This window comes from Panicum virgatum, chromosome 2K (genome assembly GCF_016808335.1).
Source record: "Panicum virgatum strain AP13 chromosome 2K, P.virgatum_v5, whole genome shotgun sequence".
Classification (NCBI taxonomy): Eukaryota; Viridiplantae; Streptophyta; class Magnoliopsida; order Poales; family Poaceae; genus Panicum; species Panicum virgatum.
In genome coordinates this window covers 60,474,743-60,499,082 of record NC_053137.1, presented here as the reverse complement: position 1 = coordinate 60,499,082, position 24,340 = coordinate 60,474,743, and the positions used below count along the sequence as shown (strand labels likewise).

At 45.2% G+C, this 24,340-nt stretch overlaps 3 protein-coding genes across 4 annotated transcripts; 1 reads left to right on the top strand and 2 right to left on the bottom strand.

Annotated features, from left to right (window-relative positions):
• Positions 1-246: 246 nt before the first annotated feature.
• Positions 247-14,215, top strand: LOC120691404 (myosin-3-like). Of its 2 annotated transcripts, none has more exons than XM_039974468.1 (24): positions 247-1,458; positions 5,974-6,075; positions 6,157-6,300; positions 6,377-6,527; positions 6,605-6,632; positions 6,716-6,881; positions 6,975-7,038; positions 7,152-7,165; positions 7,254-7,338; positions 7,527-7,630; positions 7,723-7,861; positions 8,050-8,168; positions 8,255-8,407; positions 8,485-8,574; positions 9,359-9,436; positions 10,156-10,314; positions 10,468-10,668; positions 10,865-11,070; positions 11,180-11,315; positions 11,731-11,860; positions 12,026-12,172; positions 12,264-12,325; positions 12,743-12,949; positions 13,232-14,215. In XM_039974468.1, the coding sequence occupies exons 1-24, from the start codon at positions 967-969 to the stop codon at positions 13,703-13,705; spliced, it is 3,651 nt and encodes a 1,216-aa protein (XP_039830402.1). In that variant the 5' UTR covers positions 247-966; the 3' UTR covers positions 13,706-14,215. The 2 variants fall into 2 exon arrangements, with proteins under 2 accessions (XP_039830402.1, XP_039830394.1); XM_039974460.1 differs by having other exon boundaries at positions 967-1,458; positions 12,264-12,388.
• A 326-nt stretch (positions 14,216-14,541) lies between these two features.
• LOC120691420 (chlorophyll a-b binding protein of LHCII type III, chloroplastic) lies at positions 14,542-15,888 on the bottom strand. Its single transcript, XM_039974480.1, has 2 exons — positions 15,492-15,888; positions 14,542-15,366 (listed from the first exon to the last, which is right to left on the bottom strand). The coding sequence occupies exons 1-2, from the start codon at positions 15,624-15,626 to the stop codon at positions 14,695-14,697; spliced, it is 807 nt and encodes a 268-aa protein (XP_039830414.1). The 5' UTR covers positions 15,627-15,888; the 3' UTR covers positions 14,542-14,694.
• Positions 15,889-20,735: 4,847 nt separating this feature from the next.
• On the bottom strand, positions 20,736-22,703 carry LOC120691393 (organic cation/carnitine transporter 2-like). The gene has a single exon (XM_039974452.1). It carries the CDS (start codon positions 22,623-22,625, stop codon positions 21,024-21,026), a length of 1,602 nt encoding a protein of 533 aa, XP_039830386.1. The 5' UTR covers positions 22,626-22,703; the 3' UTR covers positions 20,736-21,023.
• Positions 22,704-24,340: the final 1,637 nt, after the last annotated feature.

Genomic DNA, 24,340 nt, shown 5'->3' with positions numbered 1-24,340 from the left:
GCATCCAACGGTTCGAACCGCGCGTCCGCGCCTCCCCAACCCGCGGCGCTTGTCCATCAACTAGCCCTCCGTTTTCCTGGATTCACCAAAACGCCACTGCCACGCGGCGTAATTAGCGAGCCGGCGTGAGGGTATAGGCGTCATTTGGCTTGCTTTGTCCTAAACATTTTTTTCCACTGCCTAAGTAACGGATCAAGGGGGGCAGGGGGAAAAGGACACGGAGATATGGGGAGAGGAGCGGAGCGGAGGTTTGAAATGTGAGGGAGAAGCAAAAAGCCCCCAGAAAAAAAATAATTTCGGTTTTGTTTAGGCGTGTTCCGTTTCCGATTTGGGGAGTGGCTAGGCGGTTCGGAGTGGGCGGCAGGCTCCGCTGTTCGTTCTTGCAGCGGGGGGCGGCAGAGGAGCGGGGGTGCGGGGGAATTATCCTGTCATTTCATGATTTCTTGGCCACCTGCGTGTGCTGCTGCTCCTAGTACGCCAGCGCTTTGATTCGTTCGCCAGGCTTTGCTTTGGTTTCGGGTTCTTTGGCCTTTCCTTTCGCCAAAGATTGCAGCTTTGGCAGCCGTAGCCTCTTTCTTCTTCGCCGATTCCAAGCTTGGCCCGGCTATTCCCTCCTTCAAAAATCGCGCAGATTTTGGGTTTTTAACCCCACCCCGTGCGGGCTGAGTCGAAATTTGTCCTTGCCGCGTGCGATTGGTGCTGAGTCGAGGTTCAGAGCCTGAAATTTTGAGAGATTCCTGGAGGAATTTTGAGTCTGTGTGTGGAATTTGGGGTTTGGGGGGTTGCCACTTTTGAGCCCTTGGTGAGTTAGGGGGCTCTTGCCTCTGAAGTTATCGCTGTTTTGATGCGAAATGGGGAAATTTCTGCCCCCTGTGCTGTTCGGCTGTTGGATTTGGCATTTTGGTGTCTGAGCCTTGGTGTAAGTCACTGGTTTTGGGCTGGTGGCTTGTTGATTTCCCAGTGGTGATGCTCTCTGCGGCCACCGTGATGGCACCTGCAGCAGCCACACAGAAGAGCTCCCTCGAGGTCTTGCTCGAGACGATAAAGAAGCGTGATGAGCAGCCTAAGGATGCCCCTCCGGCATTGCCGGCCCGACCAACGTGCCGTGGACGGTTGCCCACGACAAGACGACCCTCACTGCCGGCCGGGTTTAAGCTTGAGAATGACATGGCAACAGTTGTTGCTATGGAGACGGTGCCGGTTGACAAGAAGCCAGATGTTGAGAAAGAGATTTCTGGCCTGGAGACCAAGGAGGACAAGCCGGTGAAAGGTCACATATTTGGGACTAAGAGGAAGTTCCACAATTCAGAAGTGCTGGAGGAGTCACCATATGTTGAGTCATTCCATGAGAGGAAGGGTACAACAGTTTGTAAGGATCCCCCATCTGTCTCCTCGGCATCGGCGAAGATGAACGGGAAGCCTGCGTGCACAGATGTCATGGATTATGTCCGCCAGAAGGTGAGAAGCTTTTTCATCCTGGAATTTGTAAGATTGATTATTTTACTGTCAATTTTACATGTGAAAGTAGGGCGAATAATTTCATTCAAGTAGGCTGGCTAGTTGCTTTGACAGGATGCAAAAGGTCGCTTAAGATTCAGAACAAGAAATGCTAAATCAAAGTGGTACTTACCCATGTTTGCCTATAAGCTGAATTTACACACCCATTTGCTTAAAGGTTGCTTTGATATGGTATCTATGAATAGGACTTTTATGTGAAATCATAGTTATTTTTAGGTTATTATGAGCTCATAGTTGTTTCACATTTACCAGTAGATGCAGTGTTTGCATAATGCTTTTTCCTTGTCAGGGAAGTCGGACTTCCCCCTCTAAAATAAAAAAGGGGTCTGACTTCATGCTTGTTTTGGCCAGTTTGTCAATTGTGTGCACAATTACTTAGGGATGTTATTTTTTAAAACAGAAACAGCAAGGGAAACCCCCAGTGTGGTATATATATAATAAAAGGAGATAATAAAATAATAAAATAAAAGTACAGAGCCCGATATGGATATTGTGATCCTTAGACATATGGATATTGGACAACTGGATAAACTTAGAAGTATGGATACTGGATAACCAGAACGCACTGTTTCTTACAACATTATGTCTCAAGGAACTACTTTTATAATCCTGTCGCTTGAGATTTGAGTGTGATTTTTTTTTGAAAAGGGAAATTTTATTGATTTCAAGCACAATACATCAAGTTGATACATCGTCTTGAAATTTTCCCGACCTCTGCCTAAACGACACACAGCCTAAAAAGAGTTTGATAAAGATCCTTCCACACTAATGACTGTCAATCCGAAGACTAGACCGTCACCCATGTGCCCGGGCAAAAAAAATCCTTGGCCACCTGTGCCAAGAAATGAGAGGCCGCTACAAGCTTGTCCTGCAAAGTATACTTCTGAAGGATAGCCCATGTACGGAGCCAGTGCGTAGTTGAGTAGATAACCTGCAAAAAGGAAGATTTTTTGTTATCGAACACCACCGCATTTCTGCATAGCCAAACAGACCAACACAAGGCTGTCACGCCCAGAAGTACTAGTGGCTTATATTCTTTAGAAATTCCATTGAGCCAACTCCCACACATACTAGGCATATTATGAGGTTTTGGTATGCCCCAGGCCGCATAGACCGAAGCCTATACCATTTTCGCGAATCGGCAGTCAAAAAACAGATGTTGTATCGTTTCATTGTCATGACAGAAACAACACTGTTGGTTCCCCTGCCAATTCCGTTTTGCAAGATTATCCTTTGTAAGAATGACGCCTCGTCTAAGATACCAGAGGAATATCTTTATCTTGAGTGGGGCTTTTAATTTCCATATTCTCTTATTTAGGTTAGGAGTGTTCTGATTGATTAAACCCAGATAATGTGACTTTACCGAAAAAAACATCTGTCTGGTCTAGGTTCCATTTAAATTCATCCCTTTCTTGGCTGAGAACTATAGTTGATAGACGTGAGACAAGATTATTCCACATCGCCAACTTATTGCCAATTAGATCTCTACGCCAGGAGAGGTTCGGGATCTGTGTACTTAGTACATCAGCCACCGTATCCTGTTTCTTCCTGACTATATTATAAAGTTGTGGGTATTGATCGCGTAAAGGACTATTTTCTAACCAAGTGTCTTCCCAGAATCTTACTTGAGACCCATCCTTTATCACGAATGTTCCGAATCTTAAAAAATCTCGTGTTACCTTCATCAGGCTTGCCCAAAAATGTGAATCTCCGCTCTTCCATTGGGCATGTACCAACGGTTTAGACCCTAGGTATTTATCGCGTAAGATCTGCTGCCATGTACCATCTGTTGTTAACAGGCGGTACAACCACTTACTGAGCAAAGCTATATTTTTTAATTCCAAATTATGAATCCCTAGTCCCCCTTGATCCTTGGGTTGACACAAGATGTCCCACTTTGCTAGCCGATACTTTTTTTTATGCTCGTCACTTTGCCAAAATAATCTAGATCGAAAATAGTCCAACTTCTTACGAACCCCTTTTGGTATTTCAAAGAAGGACATCATGTACATAGGCAAGCTGCTAAGAACATAATTAATGAGTGTTAAACGACCTCCAGTTGAAAGGTGTTTAACTTTCCAACTACTGAGACGTTTTTCAAACCGTTCTTGGATCTTCAGCGCTATTAGAAAATTTTCTATAATGAATCGGAATGCCTAAGTATCGGATTGGGAAAGATCCTGGATTGCAACCAAATAGTTCCATGTACCGACTTTCGCAATTCTTCGCTTCTCCAAAGCAGAAGATTTCACTTTTATGGAAATTAATTTTGAGGCCCGATAGCTGCTCAAAAGCACAAAGAATAGTCCTCATGTTATGAGCCTGCTCCAGGTTATGGTCCATGAAGAGAATTGTATCATCAGCATATTTTAGTATTGATAGCCCGTCATCTACCAAATGGGGCACCACACCACTCAGCAAACCCTCTGCTTTTGCTCTCTTAATGAAAAGTGTGAGCATGTCGGCTACTAAATTAAAAAGGATGGGTGAGAGTGGGTTTCCTTGCCTAAGTCCTATCTTTGTTTGAAAATATGGACCCACCTCATCGTTGACATTTATTGCAACACTTCCACCTGAGATGAAAGACTTAATCCAATCAATCCACTTGTTTGAAAAGCCTTTCAGCCGAAGCGTCTGAATCAGGAAGTTCCACCTCACTTTATCATAGTCTTTTTCATAATCTATTTTGAAAATCACCCCACTCTGGTTCTTGCGATGTAATTCGTGAACCGTTTCATGCAAGATCACAACACCTTCTAAAATATTTCGGCCACGCATAAATGTCGTCTGTGAAGGGCTAATTATGTTATCTGCAACCGAATTGACACGGATTGTCGCCACTTTCGTGAAGATTTTAAAACTCACATTCAGGAGGCATATCGACCTGTATTGCTGGATTTTACTGGCTTCTTGTGTTTTTGGTAATAACGTTATGACACCAAAATTTAGACTGAAAAGGGGAAGATCACCATTATGCAGATCATGAAACATTTGCATGAGGTCCCCTTTGATGACATCCCAAAACTGTTGATAGAATTCAGCTGGGAAACCGTCTGGTCCTGGCGTTTTGTTATGATCCATATCAAAGATTGCATCCCGAATCTCCTTTTCAGTGAAAGGAGCTACGAGGAATGCATTTTCTAGTGAACTGACTTGAGGGATATCATCCGTCCTATCGCCTAGAGTAAAATTATTCTCTTCAGGAGGACCGAATAATTCTTTGTAAAATTGGGTGATATAACCTTTTAGGTTATATTGACCCTCAATTTTTCCACCCTCGTGTTCTAGGGAGAAGATATGTTTCTTACGATGTTTGCCATTAGCAACCATCTGAAAGTATCGAGTGTTATTATCCCCCAAAAGAACGTCAATCACTTTGGCCCGTTGATAATACTTGAGTTCCTCCTCACGCAGGAGTTTTATCAAGTCATCCCGGGCGGATTCCAGTTGATTCCTCTCATCGTTCGTGAGTGTTCTAAATTCAGCTTGGGTGTCTAGGTCCGTTACTATCGATTGGAGGTTTTCCTTTTGTGCTTTATACACCCCATGGTGGTGACGAGCCCACCCCCGCAAGTGCTTTCTGAGTGCCCCCAGTTTTCTATTCCAGCGTTGCACTGAATTTTGTCCACCAACCGGTTTATTCCAAATTTTTGTGACTCGCTCTTTAAAATCCTCATGAGATAGCCAACTGAGTTCCATTTTGAACTGCTTTGCATGTCCCGTAAAGGATGGGTCACCCGTTTCCAAAAGTAATGGGGTATGATCTGAGATGCCTCTATCCAGTGCTCGCACTGTTACCATCGGGTATTTGAACTCCCATTCAGTTGTCATTAGAGCTCTATCGAGCTTCTCATAGGTCGGATCCGGAAGAGAGTTTGCAAAGGTGTATTGTCTCCCTGTCAAATCTATCTCCCGAAGATCAAAGCTATCAATGACAGCGTTGAACAGGAACGGCCAGCGAGGGTTAAAATTATTTTTATTCTTTTCCTTACTATGCCTCATGATGTTAAAATCTCCCCCGATTAAGGTGGGCAACGGATTCTGTTGACACGTACGGACGAGTTCCGACAGAAAAGCTGATTTGAATTCATCCTGTGCCGGACCATATACTGCCATCAAAATCCATTTGAAGTCATCGTTTCTGTTTCGGAGATGGAACTTAATAAAAAATTCCCCTTCCACAATAATAGATAGATCAAGGACTGTTGAGTTAATTCCTAGTAGAATACCGCCCGACCGTCCCCTGGGTGGGAGGCAATGCCAGATAAAATCCGCGTCACCAGAAAGACGGTTAAGATTTGATCTAGACATGTCCTGTTTCCCGGTCTCCATGACGGCAACAAAGTCTAGTTTGTGATCTCTAATTGCATCTGAGATTTGAGTGTGATGTTTTTATGTTTCCATTATGGTTTGAAAAACTACTCAAAATCATAACTTGTGGAAATCATATTTCAGAAGCTACGAGTTTGGTGTTCTTCTCCAAATGCAAAGTGGGAACTTGGACAGATTAAATCGATATCTGGAGGTGATGCTGAAATACTCCTGGCTGATGGAAAAGTGAGTGTCTTATAATGCCATATGAGCTTAGTTATTGAATGAAACTCTTATAAAATTCTTATTCAAGGTTTCTTTACACAGGTTTTGACAATATCACCAGAAATGCTCTTGCCTGCCAACCCTGATGTTCTTGATGGAGTGGATGATTTGATCCAGATGAGCTACTTGAATGAACCTTCAGTTCTTTACAATCTACAATTGCGATATTCTCGTGATCTTATCTATGTAAGCACTATTCAAGAATGTCATGATGATATATGTGGATTTTTGTAAGTATCCTTATCCGTATTCTTTTGTGTAGACAAAAGCAGGACCTGTTTTGATTGCCGTTAATCCATTGAAAGAGGTTCCACTCTATGGAAAAACTTCAATCATGCAGTACAAGAAAAAGACCAAGGATGACCCTCATGTGTATGCAGTTGCTGATTTGGCTTTTAATGAGATGCTACGAGGTAGGTGCTAAAGAGGATTAGTTATTTATATTGTTTTGCAAGAATTATCTTCTAATGCAACTGCTGATACACTGCAGATTGCATAAACCAATCCATAATAATAAGGTTAGTGTGGCCTATCTACCTCCTCTTTAAACACTGAGTTAACAAATTTCTAATATGTTGCCTGTGTTCCTTGTCATATTCAGTGGTGAAAGCGGAGCAGGAAAAACTGAGACGGCTAAAATTGCAATGCAATATTTGGCTGCTCTAGGGGGTGCTAGTGGGATGGAATCTGAGGTTCTTCAGACCAATGTTATTCTTGAAGCATTAGGAAATGCAAAAACATCACGAAACGATAACTCAAGTCGATTTGTGAGTTCACCTTCATGTACAATTTCTGGCTTAGTGTTCTTCAGTTAATTATTCTTGTGTAATTATTATGGTGCTGTTACAATTTTGATGTAGGGCAAACTTATCGAAATATACTTTTCTGAAACTGGGAAGATGTGTGGTGCTAAAATTCAGACCTGTAAGCTTTCTCTACCATTTATTGTTTAGAAGGCTAGTCACGAAATCCTTGAACTCCCCATTAACTTATTTTCATGGGCATGTATGTACCTTGTACTGAATGTCATGGAGCAGTCCTGCTTGAAAAGGTACAGTAATTTCATGCATTGCGAACAAATCCATACTTTATTATATCTGTAACTGTAAGGTCTAATATGGTGTGACTTGCACCTGCAGTCAAGGGTGGTTCAAAGGGCACAAGGAGAGAGATCTTACCATATTTTCTATCAACTGTGCTCTGGAGCTCCTCCCTTTCTCAAAAGTAATCATACAGATTTGATGTGCTTACATTACAATTTGAAATGTTGCAAGTGGTGCTTCAATTGAGGAACTTATGCCATATTCTGCATATATTATGTGCTTGTCTTTTAGTATTTAAGTGTAAAACCATCTTTGTTCATATATCCTCTTTTCACTTTCTAATTCAATTACATGCATATTCTGCTGCAGAAAAATTGTTTCTGAAAAGTGCCAATGACTACAATTACTTGAAGCAGAGTAATTGCTTGAGAATTGACGGTGTCAATGATTCTAACAAGTTCACGGCGCTAGTGGTAGTGTTATTGGAAATTTCAAATATGCAGCCAAAGTTTTGCTAGTATCTTATCTTATTGTTATTTATCCTATTTCTTTTTTTCATGTGCAGGATGCATTGGATACTATTCAAATATCTAAGGAAGACCAAATGAAATTGTTTTCTATGCTCGCAGCTGTCTTGTGGATGGGAAACATATCATTCTCTGTTATAGATACTGAAAACCATGTGGAAGTTGTTTCAAATGAAGGTACAATTTGCCCTCGTCTATAACGTTCATTTTATTTCTTTTGGTATGCCCAGAAGAAATGTCCCCAAAAAAATGCAAACATATGAAGCAAAACATCTTTGTTCTGTGTTTTTGTCCAAGTTGGTGTAGGTGTAGGTGTCCTTTGAACTTTGCAGAATTCGTTGAATGAAAATTGAATGATTTCACAGGGTTGGCTACAGCTGCAAAGCTGCTTGGCTGCACTTCCAATCAACTGGTGACTGCTATGTCCACTCGTAAAATCCGAGCAGGAAATGACAGTATTATTAAAAAGCTGACATTGCCGCAGGTATGTAATTACCTGGAAATGTTATCTGAGTGGATTAATTGATGTGATCCCTTATAATTTTATTCAAACTTTTCAAATTTCTCTAGGCCATCGATGCAAGGGATGCACTAGCAAAGTCAATCTATGCTCATTTATTTGACTGGGTCGTTGAGCAAATTAACCACTCACTTGGAACAGGGAGGCAATGTACATGGAGATCCATAAGTATTTTAGATATTTATGGGTTTGAGTGTTTCAATGTATGGGGTATTTTCAAATAGTTTCATACTGATTTTCTCAGCAATTTCTCAGCTATAACATCTTTAAACTTTTACAGAAGAATGGCTTTGAGCAGTTTTGTATAAATTACGCCAATGAGAGGCTGCAGCAGCACTTTAATCGTCATCTTTTCAAACTACAGCAAGAGGTAAGCTTGTAACAGTTTCTTGCATTATTTGTGTTAGTGCCAAAGATATAAAATATTATAGATCATTTCCACACACCTTCTTCCTGTAAACAAATGACCCTGAAAACTTTAGTACATTGTTGTGTACTAAAGATGTAAATGACTCTGCGAACTTTGTCACTTAAGGCACTTATGCGGCCAGATGCTGGTTTGTCTAATGTAAGTTAGATATGAATGGTTTGATCCGATTCAATCTGAATATTATTTATTTTGTGTTTTGTCTTTCAATTGATTCTGTGCTTCCTTGTACAAAAATCATGGGGATGTCAAAATTATTGCAACTTGTCACCAGGGTTCCAGATCCAATGATGGGTTGTCACACCAAACTTTCCCAATCTATCATGAAATGCGACTTTCTGTGTTATATTTTACTATAGTTTGAGGGGTTGTAACGTTTAGTGATTATCGATGGAGAAAACAGATTCTAGGGAACACAGAAACCTAAAAAACCACATGAATTGGCCTGGGATCTATGCTAGTTCCAGCTCTTTTGGAGCTCTGGTTATGACTACAAATGGTCTAGCCACTATGAATGTGTCTCATTTGTTTTAGGATCTATGCAGACTCATTTGTTTTAGGATCTACGCAGCCTGAATTATATTTCTTTTCATAAAATTGTAGAGCTGCTTCCCTTTTATTTTCTTGTGTCTGATCCTGGCTCCTATATCCATTTACTTGCAGCTTTACACTTTTTAACCACTATATCGGTATACTGATGTGCATCTGCTGATTTTATTCTTTTCAGGAATACTTGGAAGATGGAATTGACTGGGCTCCTGTGGAATTTGTGGATAACACTGATTGCTTATCTCTCTTTGAGAAGGTATGCAGCGGTGTTTCATGCAGCCCCTCTTTACATGAGGACCATATATTTGGTGTCTCCATGTAGTTAAAATAAATTTCCGTGACTGATGTTGATATGCATATATTTTGTGATTGCTTACCTGACACGCATTGAAGAAACAATATGCATTTTAGGGTTCTGTGGCTGTTTGGTTTTGCTCAAATTTGTTTTCTAGTTCCAGTACATTGAAATTCTTGCAATTGGTACACTTTTAACATCCCTCTAGTTATCAAAGCAGTTGCACTTCGCCATTTCAATGATGTCCAAGTTACTAGAATGCCTGAATTTTGAGCTATTACAGGGAAAATGAGAAACAAAAGTTGACACAGATGGAAATTGATGCAGTTTATCACCCTTGTAGTTATCTTGATCTGCAAATCAGTTGCGCTTTGCCCTTTTAACGATGTCCAAGTTACTAGGATGCCTAAATTTTGAGCTGTTACAGCGGAATTAAGCATCTACCTATAAAAAATGGGAAACAGAAGTTGTAGCAGATGGAAATATCCTCAAGAGGAGTTACTCCATGTTTTTCTTCTATAAGAGAAATATAGATCAGAAAGTGGCTGTAATTATTAATGTATAAGTGGAAGCATTGAAGAAAATTGCAATACTACCATATTATGACTGTAAGCTTTACTGGTTAAATCTTAAGATTTTTATATGTGCTATTATTACATCACCTTTTTGTTGCTTTGCAGAAACCTCTAGGGCTATTGTCATTATTGGATGAAGAGTCTACTTTCCCAAAGGCAACAGACCTTTCCTTTGCTAACAAGCTTAAGCAGCAGTTAAGTGGTAACTCTTGCTTCAAAGGTGAACAAGAAGGCACTTTTAAGATTTGTCACTATGCGGGAGAGGTTGGTGAATCCCCTTCTTGATTTATATTTAGTTACTTATAGTCTCCAACATCATTTTGGTCTGCAAGTTTGCTCTTCAGTTATTGATTTAATTCATTTGCTGTTGAAGTTCTTCTTTATGCGTCTTGATAATTGTCCTCATTTTGATTCCAGGTGACATATGATACATCTGGGTTCTTGGAGAAGAACAGAGATCCGTTGCACTCTGATTCAATCCAACTACTCTCATCATGTAAATGTGAACTTCCGAAACATTTTGCTTCTGTCATGGTTGCTGATTCTCAGAATAAGTCAAGTCAATCATGGCACTCAGTAGTCGATACACAGAAACAAAGTGTTGTCACCAAATTTAAGGTACTGATTCAATTGTTTACTATTTTATACTATCTGATTATATGTACGAAATGTCTCTAGATATATTTTCAGCTATATAATTTGGTAGTGCTTTTAGTTGTTTGTTTATAACTCCTTAGGTCATGTTCTTGACTTCTTGTTGTTTCTGTAAAGTTGGATTCCATTTAGCCATCTCGATTCTCTGTTGTGTATTTAGGTTCAACTGTTCAAGCTGATGCAGCAGTTGGAGAGCACAACTCCTCATTTTATCCGATGCATTCAACCAAATGGCAAACAATGCCCCAGGTTATTCGAGCATGATCTTGTCTTGCATCAGCTTAAATGCTGTGGAGTGCTTGAAGTTGTTCGAATATCAAGAACGGGCTATCCAACTAGGATGACTCACCACCAGTTTGCTGAAAGGTTAATGTTTCATATAATCTGACTTCACAAGTATATACCTGTTTTTTATTTATTTATTTTGTTAGATGTTGTGTGCCACTTGACTTACAGCTTGTTATACGATATGCAGATATGGATTTCTTCTCCTGCGTTCTATTGCGTCTCAAGACCCACTTAGTGTTTCAATTGCTGTTTTGCAGCAGTTGAATATTCCCCCTGAAATGTATCAAGTTGGCTACACAAAATTGTTTTTCCGTACAGGACAGGTAGAATACAATGACTTCTATAATCTTTTTTTTAATCCTAGACTAGACCCTCAAGCAGCATGCAAAAGCCTTATAATGTGGTCAATTTTACTTTGTGATAACATACATTCTTATTTATGGATATGTTTCATTATTCTTTATTCTGTAGGTTCTTGAACTAGCATACAGAAACTTTAGAGTTAATTTCATAAAACTAGAATGTTGTGGGCCTGGATAAAATGTTGTAGGTTGATGGCGGCATGTTGCAAGTAGTGTCAGTTCTGTGAGATTGATCCTAAGAGTTGTAGTTTTTGATAGTTAGGAGTGAATAGTTATTGTGTTGTGATATTAAGCTTTATGTTTTTGGTGAACATTACATTGTGATTACAACTACTCTTATTCATGGATGTGCTTGCTACTCTTGATTGTTCTGTAGATTGCTGCACTGGAAAATGCTAAAAGGAAGATGCTCCATGGAACCCTTTGTATTCAGAAACACTTCCGTGGGTTGCATTTTCGACAGGGTTATCAGGGACTGAAGAAAGGAGCAATGACTTTGCAGTCATGTAATACGCTTTATTGTGCCTTTTTTTTTGTTCAAAACATTCCTAAATTCCGACATTTCTACCATCATGTGAAGATTTGTAAATTTAAACTACTCTTCCTGTCTTAATTATCAGCTGACAAATGCTGGTTGTTTTGTCCAACTCTCTTGAATCGCTAAAATGCAGTTATACGCGGTGAAAGAGCAAGAATACACTTTGATAATGTCATCAAGAGATGGAGGGCAGCTGTTCTCATACAGAAGTACACTAGGCGTCGAATTGCAGCTACCAAGTTTAATGATCAACTGAAACATATCATTCTTCTTCAGTCAGGTAATTCATGCGCTAAAAGAGGGTCTATTATCATTATATTGCCCCAAGGTAGTGCATCTATCTAATCATGTTTTTTTATATGTTTCTGCAGTGATGCGTGGGTGCCTGGCCAGGACGAAATACAAGTGCTTGCAGAATGAAAAGGAGTCAAAGGTCAGTCACAACAAAGCTCAAGGGGACATGAGGAAGAATATTTCAGAGTCAAGGGTGTGTCATGTGAGTTCTATGTCAAAGGATATTATATTATTATCTCTTCCAATCTCATAATGCACTAGCTGCATATTGATCTCATCCAGTAAGGAATGAGCAATGCATAATCTGAAAGATTTGCTACTTCTATTATCTTCATCTGGAATTTGTGTGAGCATGGTTGCTTAGTTAACACATGGTGCTTCTGAAATTTCTGTTATTTGTGATATCCAATGTTTTTTTTTTAAAAAAAAACTTCAGAAGTTTACTGTAAAAAAAAACTTGAGAAGTTTTCCCTGTACAAAATATAGAATTGGCTCAAGTGCCTAATGAATAGCTGTAAAAGGCATAGTAGTTCCTAATATCAGTATCCGATGGCAGGAAATGAATGGGCACTATCCTCACCAACCAGTCATCACAGAACTCGAGGGTCGTATTTCAAAAGCTGAGGCTGCATTGCGGGACAAAGAGGAAGAAAATGTAATGCTGAAACAGCAATTGGAACAGTATGAGAGGAAATGGTCGGAGTATGAGGCCAAAATGAAATCTATGGAAGAGGCATGGAAGAGACAGCTCTCTTCATTGCAGGTAAGCATCTTTTGAAGGATGATAGTACTACAACATACCTTCTCATGGAATTACTGATGAAAAAAATTAAAGAATTTTTCCATTCATATGTTAAAGGAACTAAAGAACAACTGCTCTGATATTGAATTTTACAGTACCTACTTAGTGTAGCAGTGTAGGTTCCAGAATAGTTTAACTGTTAGAAAATAGTGGTATATAATTTATAGCTTGCAAATTGCGTTTTTTTTAATTATCCTTCAGAAGACTTGTTCCTTTGGATGTGATTCTATTTATTCCTTTCAGCTGAGCCTTGTTGCTGCTAAAAAGAGCCTAGTTTCTGATGATATGGCCACTCGAACCGCTCGAAGTGATTTTACTCCGGCACATGCTCAGTATAACTCTGAAGATACATTGTCCACCGGGACCCATACACCTGAAGTGATAGAGTCGAGACACCACAACCACCATCCTGAAGCCAAAGTTTCAGCAGGAAACTCAGATAGGCGGGTAAATGCTGTGAACCACCTAGAAAAGGAGTTCGAAGACAGGCGACAGGTGTTCGAAGACGATGCGGGCTTCCTTGTCGCAGTCAAGTCTGGTCAGGTTGGTTCAAATATGAACCCAGATGAGGAACTCCGGAAGCTCAAGGACCGCTTTGCTACATGGAAGAAAGATTACAAATCTCGGTTGAAGGAGACAAAGGTCAATCTTCAGAAGGTTGGCACTCATGATGAGAAATCCCGGAAAAGATGGTGGGGGAAGAAGAGCTCAAAGTGAATGCGCAAGGTAACACCAGATCCCCACATTTTGCTGCATTGGTTCAAGGAAAGTGACCGAGAACGACAGGGAACGACAGGGCAGGCGAGAAGAAATCCTCCGGGTTCTTCTCTTCATTGCAAGCCTGCTGAGATGATGATGAGCTCCATCGTCGGTGGAGGTGCTGTTACTCAATCCGGTGCTACTGAGTGTCAAAAGAACCATATAGCATCCATAGGTGAAGTAAGAGTTCTGTACATGTAGATTAGTCCTCAGTTTTCCGTGTATGTATGCCATCATTTATGTAGAGTGATAAACTTGAGATATGGAAGGGTAATTAGACACCGACTATCCGCCATAGCAAATAGAGATGTGACAGCAGCGCTGTCAGATGTGTACAGTAAGAAAATGTTAAAATGTGCAACCCATCTTACTGTGTTCTTCTTGCCTTTGATGCTTGCTTACTCTGAAGAAGGTATGCACCGCTGTTGTACCAGACTATAGAAAGCTTCAGAATGCCTGATGGTGCCAGGTGTCTCTTCAAAAAAATTTGCTTGCATTGCGCAATATTCTGTACTGTCATTTCAGTTCTTTACTCCACATTTGAATCCTGAATTTGGAGATTTGTTTATCTGATTAGCAGTGCTCTGAAAGTCGGAATTGGACACAATCTCCGGTCTGCTTGTGTTTGTCAAAAACTCAAAACAGGAACCGAAATGCAAAGAAGCAGCTGCATATATATATATATATATATATATATATATATATATATATATATATATATATATATATATATATACACACACACACACACACACGCACACTATCTGTTTCAGGAGCACACAAGAAGTCACAACTGACAGAGAGAATAATGCAAACCCCAAAACTCCTCCAGTACAATCCTGAATCCTGAGATGGCAATATTTGCATTCATTGGTGGTGGTACAAAACAAACGTAATGCCTACAGTACAATGGTGGTCCGCCACGAAGAGGCCGGCCGCCGTCTGGCTTAAGACCCGGGCGCGAACTTGGTGGCGTAGACCCAGGCGTTGTTGGCGACGGGGTCGTCGAGGTGGTCGAGCAGGTTCTCGAGGGGCCCCTTGCCGGTGACGATGGCCTGCACGAAGAATCCGAACATGGAGAACATGGCGAGGCGGCCGTTCTTGATCTCCTTGACCTTGAGCTCGGCGAAGGTGACGGGGTCGTCGGCGAGGCCCAGGGGGTCGAAGTACTGGCCGCCGGGGTAGAGGTTGTTGCCCTCGCCGACGCCGTCGAGGCCGTTGATGCGGAAGCCCTCGACGAGGCCCATGAGCACGACCTGGAACCCCAGCACGGCGAGGATGCTCTGCGCGTGCACCAGGTTGGGGTTGCCCAGGTAGTCGAGCCCGCCCTCGGAGAAGATCTGCGCGCCGGCCTTGAACCAGACGGGCTCCTTGAAGTCCACGCGCACCCACTTCTCGAGCACCTCCGGGGTGATGCACCCCAGCGCGCCCAGCATCGCCCACCGCCCGTGGATCACCTCCAGCGCCCTGTTGCGCGCGAACGCCTCCGGGTCGGCGGAGAGCCCGGCCGTGTCCCAGCCGTAGTCGCCGGGGAACTCGCCGGTGAGGTAGGAGGGCGTCTGGGCGGAGAAGGGGCCCAGGTACTTGACGCGGTCGGGGCCGTACCACAGGTCGTTGCCCTGCCGATCGACGAGCACTCATGTCGTTAGCACTGACTGAGCTCGTAAACAACAACAAACGCCATGGGGGGTCTGATGCTGCAGACGGAAGAAGTGGTTTCGGCACCAGACCAGAGCGCACGTACCATGGTGATCCGGCCGCTGGCGGCGGCGGCGACGTCGCGGAGCGGGCTGGCAATGGCGGCGGCGCGGCCCTGGCCAAGGAACGGGGTCTTGGCGGCGAGGACGCGGGAGGTGGCGGCCATGATCGTCGACGCCATCTGTGCGCGCGTGTCGTACTAGCTTCTTGATGCGTGCTCTGCTGCGGAGTTAAGGCTTGGAGAGGGGTTACGTGGACGTATTTGTAGCACAAAAAAGTGTTTTTGTTGTTGCCGCCAGGGCCCGGGGGAGACGCGAGCTCGAGGTGGAAGACGATTGGATTTGCCGGATTTGAGGTGGAGATTTCTGGATTTGGCTCCGGCCAATCGGCGCGCCGCGCTGGATTCTGGAGCTGCGCCGCGGCCACCTCGGATGGCATCCTGCTGCGCCACTGGTTGGGTCCACTGTTGTTGGGCGCCACTGGTCTGGGCCGGGCGGCTCAGCGGCTCTGCAAGCCCAACAGGATTAGTGAGAGCGGACTGGAGCATCGGCCACTGGTTGGCCGCCACACCCAGTGCCCAGGCAGCATGGCCGGCGGCGACGGTGGTTGCCTCGGACGCGGCGAGGAAGGTCCCACGCAGGCCCCGGCGCCGCTGTCGACGAGGCTCCCGTCACGGCGGCCCGCTGCCGTGGAAAATACTCGTGCGCTCCATCGCCGCAGCCAGGGACACCGGCGGCGCACCGCCGCACCGGGCTTGCCGGCGCCGCGGCGTGGGCTTCTCATCGCTGGGATGGACCAGGCCACCGGAGGGGGGATTAGCGGATGTAAACAGGAGACGGTTTCGGAATTATCTGAGCCGCTCATCCATGATTGGACGGACGGGAGGGACCCGAGGCTGGACGGTATTTGAAACCCCGTCCACCCCGGGCGGTACGATACCGATACCGTCCAGCCCCAGGGGCGCTCAGCCTGCTCCTGCACGTCGCGGCTCGCCGGAGCGCCGCCGCGTTCTGTCCGGCCACTTTGCCTCCTTGGAGAGATCGCCGCTGCTGCAGCATGGGTCGGCCATGGTCCCTATTCCCTTGGCTCCGCTGAAGTGCGTCTGCACCATGGCGTTTCGATTCGCGCTCAAGGCCGTCGCCCATGGTCGGCGTCGTCGTTCTCCGCGGTGGACGGTTAAGTTCCGCCCATCGTCTCCGTCCAGGCGGCCTGCTTGGCCTTGCATCTGGTTATGTGTAGTCTTGGGGCCGGCCATTAGCGCAAACCGCTTGTTCATATCTACAGGTGCTGCTTCTCTGAAGACATCGATTGACCGTAGCTGTCATTTCAATTCTTTGCGTCACGAACCAGAACTTCCACCGTCACCCTCTCAGATGCCATTCATTCTCGATTGGCTCTCCGAGGAAGACGAAAGCTTCATCTTTAGTCTCCAATGCGCAGCACTGCCACGCATGTAAACGAAGCGAGTCTTCTGTGTAACCGATCGTCCTCCTTCCCTGGCGGCGTGAGGGCGCCCGTCGGCGCCGGAGGCCGAGCGCGCGCGGCAACCCCACCAATAACTCGTATCGGCGTGCCACTCTTCGCCGCCGCCGGCGGACCACCGGTGTATGGAACCTGGGGTCCCAAGATGAAGAAACGCCGCTAGGCTTCACGCCGGGGAGCGAGGACCGCCGGAAATTTTGTTCGAGTGGCTGCCTAGTGCCTAGTAGTTCTTTATTTCGGCTGCGTTCAGGCTGTGCTAGGATCTTCTTTGGGCCTGGTTAGGCCAGTTCCAGTTTTGGGCTGGGCCTCATATATTGGGCTCTGGAGAGAAATGGCCCTCGTCTCCAAGCCCGACCAGAAAAAAAATATATGCATTTTTCTATCTCACCTGAATGTTCTGGAAATGTGAAAGCTAATTAAGCATGGTTGCTGATCATACGCAGAGAGCATCGAGGCGCTGTTTGGTTACCCGCGCCAGTAAACTTTGACCGCTAATTACAGTATCAAACAAAGTTATTTTACAAAACTAACTTTAAAATTCTGCACTAGGAACCCTGAAGAATCTAATGAGGTACGGTTTTTAATCGCGTGATTAGAGAATAGTTACTGTAGCATCACTATAGCTAATTATTAATTAATTATCGTCATTAGATTCGTTGTGAAAAATTATATCCATCTCTGAAAAGGTTTTGTAAATAGACTTCATTTAGTACTCTATACATGTGAGATTTTTTTTTCGACTGTGCACTAGGAATTCAAAGTGTGAACCAAGGCCCGAATGGACCGCAGACGGCGTGGTTCGCAGGACAAGGGTCCGTCCGGACAACGGGATCGGACAGCGTAGAGGCAGCGAGGGGTCCCGAGATCCATCTGGAAGGCTGTTCATCGTCCATGACTCACACGAAGGGTACCAGCTTTTGGCACTTGCTCTTTTATTTAAATCGCGCACACGTCATCGAGAGATTATGCGTGCATATAATTGCGCCCCAGATCTTCTGTGTGTTGTTGCCTTCATGCTCTGCATGCGTATATGTCGGTACAGCCGAGTCCAAAGTTCCTGCCTAGCTGTAGTGTCGTCCAACGATTATCCACTATATATCCAGCCGAGTCCAAATTAAGTTCCTGCATGAGTATGTGCATCAACTTGTTTCTTTAGAGGATTATGTATCAACTTGTTGGCACAGGCTGGCTGCTGTCCTATGAATCATCCAATATAAGTACCACGTACAGGTGGTGTTCAGAGAAAAAAAAAGGGTGAAAGAAAAACATCATTTGTCTTAAGTTAAACTATTTTAAATTTGATAAGGTTTATATAGAAGAAAGACAATACTTATGGTACATATATAGAGTACTCCGTATATTTGTTCATAGCTTACTTATTTGATGTGTTACAGATGTTAATTAATATTCTTCATTTTGGAAAGTTGGTGCCATGAAAACGACGATGATAACAACAAATCTCTCTCTCTCTCTCTCTCTCTCTCTCTCTCTCTCTCTCTCTCTCTCTCTCTCTCTCTCTCACACACACACACACACACACACACACATATAGCAACCCCGTACTTTACCCTCCAAACAAAATTAGCAGCGAAGGCGTGTATTGCAACCCCGTACTTCACCCTCCAAACAATTATCAGCGAAGGCGTGTAGGGCGGCTTCTTAGTGAACACATCTTGCCCTCGCCCAGACAATTCTTCTTGTAAGCGGCGCCTTTATTTGTATCTGGTCCTGATTTTTCCTGTCTCTAAGACACAATTTGGATCATTGACTCACCATCACAATAAATTTTCTTTGCAAGTAGGCTTCAAATACGCTGAATGCAACGCAAGAAATTGAAGGGATGCTCCATGGCTCAAGCAGTCAAGCATCTGTACACCCACATGGTTCCATGGCAACATACAGTAGTACAGGAGAAGGCTGCGGTTGTGACTCTAGGGTCTAGGCAAAATGCCACCACGCCGGCACACCGCACAAGCACCATGTTCCCGGCACCTGCCATAGCATTAAGCATGATAGCCTAGTTTGGCACTAGAATGCCAATAATCACGAATTCCCATTGTACTGTCGTCGAGAGCCAGCATCGCCACGCAAGCTTAGCTGTGTGCTGACCCAGAACAGATTCAAATGTGCTTCGCGTTAGGATCTCGACCGACTTTCTTTGGCATCCGCGGTCACCACTGAGTCAGCCGGCATAAAATAACACGCCCGGGGCCGGCCGGGACAGCTCCACAGATAGATGACAGCTGAGAGCATTAGATCAGCGACACTCCTCTTTCAACATTTCCTGTGCTTACTCTCACATTCTCAGCGACGTGATCCATGTGGATAGTCCAAAATTTAAGCTTAGAACCTTTTTTGATGGGTTAAAGTTGAATGTTAAACCTTAGCATTTATTAGCACCTACTATACTTTTGCTAAAAATTTTAAGTCTTGACTAAAGTTTAGCGCGCCTCACTAGCACTCATGTTTGGATAGATTTGTGCTAAGAGCATCTTCAAGAGACTCTTTATATCTTTTCTAGTTTAAAAGAATAGAGATTTTGGTGAAAAATGCTCTCCAACAAGCTCTTTAATTGGATATCTAAATATAGACATCCTCTATTTCGGATTTTTTGTTAATCAAAGATGAAGAGCGAGAATGGCTCTCTAAACTATGCACACGATAGAAAAGTTGTTGGAAAACACAAAGCTATAGAAAACAATCTTTACTCGAGTGACTCTCTAAATTATGATTTAGAGAGTAGATTTTAAAAATGCTCTTGGAGATGCTCTAAGTTCAACACTTTTGAATATTAGCACTTGGATCCAAACACCACCTTAGTTCATTCGAAGATGGGAAAAGACATATACAGACATAGAAAACTGATCCAGCGTCTAACTAAAGTCCTCGTTTATTTGAAACGCACAACAAACTGTCGCCTAGTTCATGAGTACCTTAACTACTGCCGCCATCTGGGAATTCTATCTAGCATGCTGATTTACTTAAGCTCAAGCCCATATGCAAAATGACTATAATGCCCTAAAGGGAAAAACAGGTCTGCCGATCGAGCTTCTTCCGCTAGCCATCTAAGCGAAGCCGCGTAGTGGACAAACTCGCATAATTCACAGCCCCCTGAAGGGATCCTAGCTAGAGCTTCAAATCTACTTCCCTTCAAGTTGGCCACAGTACTGCACTCATGTTGCTCTTTCTATACTGTCCCATGGCGAATGTTAATAAGGCAGAGGACAATTAAGGTCTGGGTTGGGTCCTATCAAGATAGAACATAAATAGAATTTACCATTTCACATTTCCTCTAAAAGTATCAAAGTCATGTGGAAGTTCTGTGTTGACTTTGTCGATCTACTCTTAATTTCCATTTGCAAATATAAAAGGTTCTAAGATTCGAGGAATATATAGTTTAAGCTGCATAGGAAAGAAAAGACGCGTGTAGCCCTCATTAGAGAGCGGTAGATATAGGTCTGGTTGGTGCAAATCAAGAGGGTTAAAAATGGCAGGTTACCCGGATGATTGATGAGATTTGTTAGGTAATTATCATCTTATATTTGTCATATAATTAATTTAGGTCTCCTTTAGAATAGTCTATATTTGTGGATAAAATTTGAATGTGCCCCAGTCGACCGGTAAGCGTCGAGATCTGGTTTAGAGGATGCGGGCGCTACTCTGCTAGAGACAACCTGCGGACTTGACGAAATTTTGAAACAGAATTATAGTATATACTTGGGCTGTGTTTAGTTCCGCGAAAAGTTCTCAAAATTTTTCACTGACACACATCACATCGAATCTTACGATACATGCATGGAGTATTAAATGTAGTTAAAAAATATAACTAATTGCACAGTTTGGTTGTAAATGACGAGACGAATCTTTTGAGACTAATTACTCCATGATTGGACAATAGTTGCCAAATAAAACCGAAACATGCTACAGCAAACTTTTCGCGAGCTAAACACACCTTTGGCAGCAAGCTTTACACGGTTGGACAGAGGCGGCAGGCTGACAGCTTGGTGCTAGGCCTATGTAGCCCCCGCCGCCGCCGAAATATCATCATCAGAGCAGCAATTATTGCCGCGTCGTGAAACGTACACGGACGTCGTCACTAGACGGCGTCACTGTTATCCTTCGTGGCAATGTCGGTTGCGCCGCCGCCGGTGCAGGCCGTGGCGGCGGCGGCCTGCTTGTGCTCCTCCTCCTCCATGGTGTCCGACATGCTCCGGCCCCTCGTCTCCGGGAGGCAGGCGGCGAAGAGCCCCAAGCACCCGATGCAGAGCCCGAACACGCCGAAGGACCAGAAGCTCCGCTGCCGTCCCAGCGCGACGAGCACGGGCGCCGCCACGCCGCCCAGCACCAGCGCCTGCCGCACCAGCCCCACCGCCGAGTTGCGCACCGACGTCGGAAACAGCTCGATGGAGTAGATCAGGATGAGGTTGAACGCCGTGATGGTCGCGAAGAAGGAGAGCAGTTCGGATACCATCCGCGCCGTCGAGCCCTCCGGGATGGCGACGCACATGAGGCTGAAAGCGCCCGCCGTCGCGGTGAGCGCGACGACCGTGCTCCGGCGGTTCACCCTGCCGATGAAGGCCAGCGACAGGACAGCCGACGGCAGCTCGGCCAGCGCGTTGTACGTAACGCTCAGGTACAGGTTGGTGCCCAGGCTGCCGACGTTGAGCGGCATGCCGTAGTAGACCATGCCGACGCCGAAGCTGGTCGTCATGATCGCCGCCAGCCTCCGGAGCGCCCACGGCCGCTCCCACATGGACCGCATCGTGGCGAACGCGCCGCCGGCGCCGGCGCCGTCGTCCGCGTGCATTGTGCACGCGTGCAGCATGGAGAAGCTGGACGTGATGCTGTTGCCGTTGAGCGACGCGATCTGCTGCAGCGTGTCCATGGCGTCCTGCTTCCGGCCGCGCACCAGCAGCCACCGCGGCGACTCCTGGGCGAGGAAGTAGAGCAGGACGGAGTAGCAGAGCGACGGCACGGACGTCCACAGGTACATGTTCCGCCACGACGCCTCGCGGAACGTGTAGCCGAGCGCCGGGAGGGACAGGAACCCGACGGTGAAGAAGAAGAAGCCGGCCACGCTCACCGTGTCGCGCCACCGCTTGCCGACGAGCTCCGTGGACAGGACCAGCGTGCACGTGCCCACCATGGAGCGCCCGAACCCGGACACGAACCGTAGCGCGGCGTACGCCCACACGTTCGGCGCGAACGCGGTGAGCACGCCGGCGACGGACATGGACACGAGGGACGTGAGGAGCATCTTCCTGCGCCCGAGGAGCGAGTCCGCGAGCGTGGTGAGCAGGAACCCGCCCGCCAGGCAGCCGGCGAAGAAGGCCGACGCCGGGAGCGACACGAGCGCGGGGCCGGCGCACTTGAGCGCCCACTCCGAGACCATGGTCGTCTGGGCGGGGCGGTCCCACGCCCACGCGCCCGGCGGGAGTCCGCACGGCGCGGCCGGCGGCGCGGCCGGCGAGCAGGACGCCGAGGCGCCGGTGCAGCGCCACTGCGGCTCGGCGTCCGTGAACACGGAGATGAACACCTGCTGCGCGTCGAAGGCCCAGGCGAAGGCCAGCAGGACGGCCTTGAACAGCTGCATGACGCCGGTGGCGCCGACGTAATTCTCGATGGTTTCATCGATGGTCGGCGCCTTGGGCGGCTTGTGGCTCGTCAGGAGCGGGGCGGTGGTGGCCGTGTCGGCCATTGCCACGGTGGGTGGGTGTTCGTGAGCGGGCTTGCCTTTGCTCTTGGCTGCTCGTGAGGTGCGAGTCGGAGACGGTGCCGGCGAGCAGTATTTATATGGGCAGCGCCGGCACAGCGTGGGGTGTTGGGCTGTGGTTTTTCTAGCTGGTGGGGTTGGATATGCTATTTCACCTTCTTTTGTCGGTTCTACCTGCACGTTGCCGCAGCCTGGACCCCTGGAACGCAGGACTGGTTTTGATGGCCTCGAGTCCTTTGCCGGGGGTGCCTGAAGAATGCGGCGCACCACGCACAGCAGGCACATGCCACTCCCCGCCCAGAGGTCACATTAGCTGCTCTGAATTGTAATATCTTCGAAAGTTTTAGATGTTACGAATTGTAATATCTTGTGCGTATACAAAGTTTGAGAACTATATTCGTAAAAGAAAGTTTGAGAACCATGATTATATTGCTAAATTAATTAGAACGCGGTTTGAATTTGAAGTAGCGCGACACGCGTGTATCGCAAGCGGCGTTTATTTAATAATGCAAGCTGCCAAGCTCCTTACCTAGGATTTCATTTGATCTTCAACTAGTGATTTTTCCTATTATAATCCCTCTTCGAATTCTCAAAGCATGTTGCTGTTGTGTTCCTCTAAACGTGTTAAATTATTATTAGTTCCTTTCTTAGGCCGTCTCCAACAGGATGAGGTGGAGCAAAAGACAATAAAGAAACAAAAAACTCTTCTCTCCTCTTCTTGGTATGTGCTGTTTCAGTAGATGTGCTCTTACAAAATTTCGATTCTTGTGCCTGCTGCTAGCGAGAGAATAGTAGTAAGAAATTGAATTTGCGTACTCTCTTTCTCCGCCACCTAAGCTTAGGCCGGCAATATCGCCGCCCTCTTGAGGAGGCCTTACATCAGCACGATATACTATTACTGCAATTCATTTATGCCGATTTTGTAATGCCACTTGCTCCATCAGCAGCAATCAGGATCGACGTCCGCGTCCAGTACGATATTAATGTTGTCTCATCCTGTGGTTATCGCCAGTTCACCCTCCTAATCATACGCATTTTTTTATTGCATCGCGCACGTGCCGATTGATTGCTTTCGCTTCGTCTTGCAAGTTGCAAATCCCGCATAGCCGACTGGTTTGGCCCGGAACTCCAGAGATGAGGTGAGCCCCGCTCCCATCTATCGTACGATAGATATTTTAATCTTTTGTGTTGCGGTAGCTAATCTGTCCACTGTTGTTCGAGATCGAGGTGATTATTTTTTAAAGGAAAGTTCATAATATTAGCACATAAGCAAGACACCATCTTTAGAAATTACACTCTACAACTCATAATTTCTGAGTGTGGTCTCTAATAAATTTATTCTTTCTCCTCTCCACCTATATTTGGTTTCCATCTATCATGAAGAGTACTTTCTTCCAAACTTAATAGTGTCTTGAATTTTGTGATGAAACCGAGTCTTGCATGAGACCCGGTTTCTTCCCCCTCTCCCTTCTCTCTCATTAATTATAGTGTCATGAGTATGTGGCAATGTATTTAATGTAATGGACATCATTCTACATGGAAGGTTGGAAATATCTTAAGGTCAGTCTCAGTGGAAGTATCATCGACATAATTATCTAGACTGGAATCTTAAGAACTGTGCTAGTGGAGTGTCATGGTGATGACACTCCTCTCACATTTTATGACACTCATCTCTTCTCTCTTCTCATACTATTGATACA

Coding starts and splice junctions, on each gene's coding strand:
- LOC120691404 (XM_039974460.1), top strand. CDS start 967: ATGCTCTCTGCGGCCACCGTGATGGCACCTGCAGCAGCCACACAGAAG. Junction 7,862..8,049: donor GGAAGTTGTTTCAAATGAAG/GTACAATTTGCC, acceptor ATGATTTCACAG/GGTTGGCTACAGCTGCAAAG. Junction 10,315..10,467: donor TTTGTCACTATGCGGGAGAG/GTTGGTGAATCC, acceptor TTTTGATTCCAG/GTGACATATGATACATCTGG.
- LOC120691420 (XM_039974480.1), bottom strand. CDS start 15,626: ATGGCGTCGACGATCATGGCCGCCACCTCCCGCGTCCTCGCCGCCAAG. Junction 15,367..15,491: donor CCAGCGGCCGGATCACCATG/GTACGTGCGCTC, acceptor GTCGATCGGCAG/GGCAACGACCTGTGGTACGG.
- LOC120691393 (XM_039974452.1), bottom strand. CDS start 22,625: ATGGCCGACACGGCCACCACCGCCCCGCTCCTGACGAGCCACAAGCCG.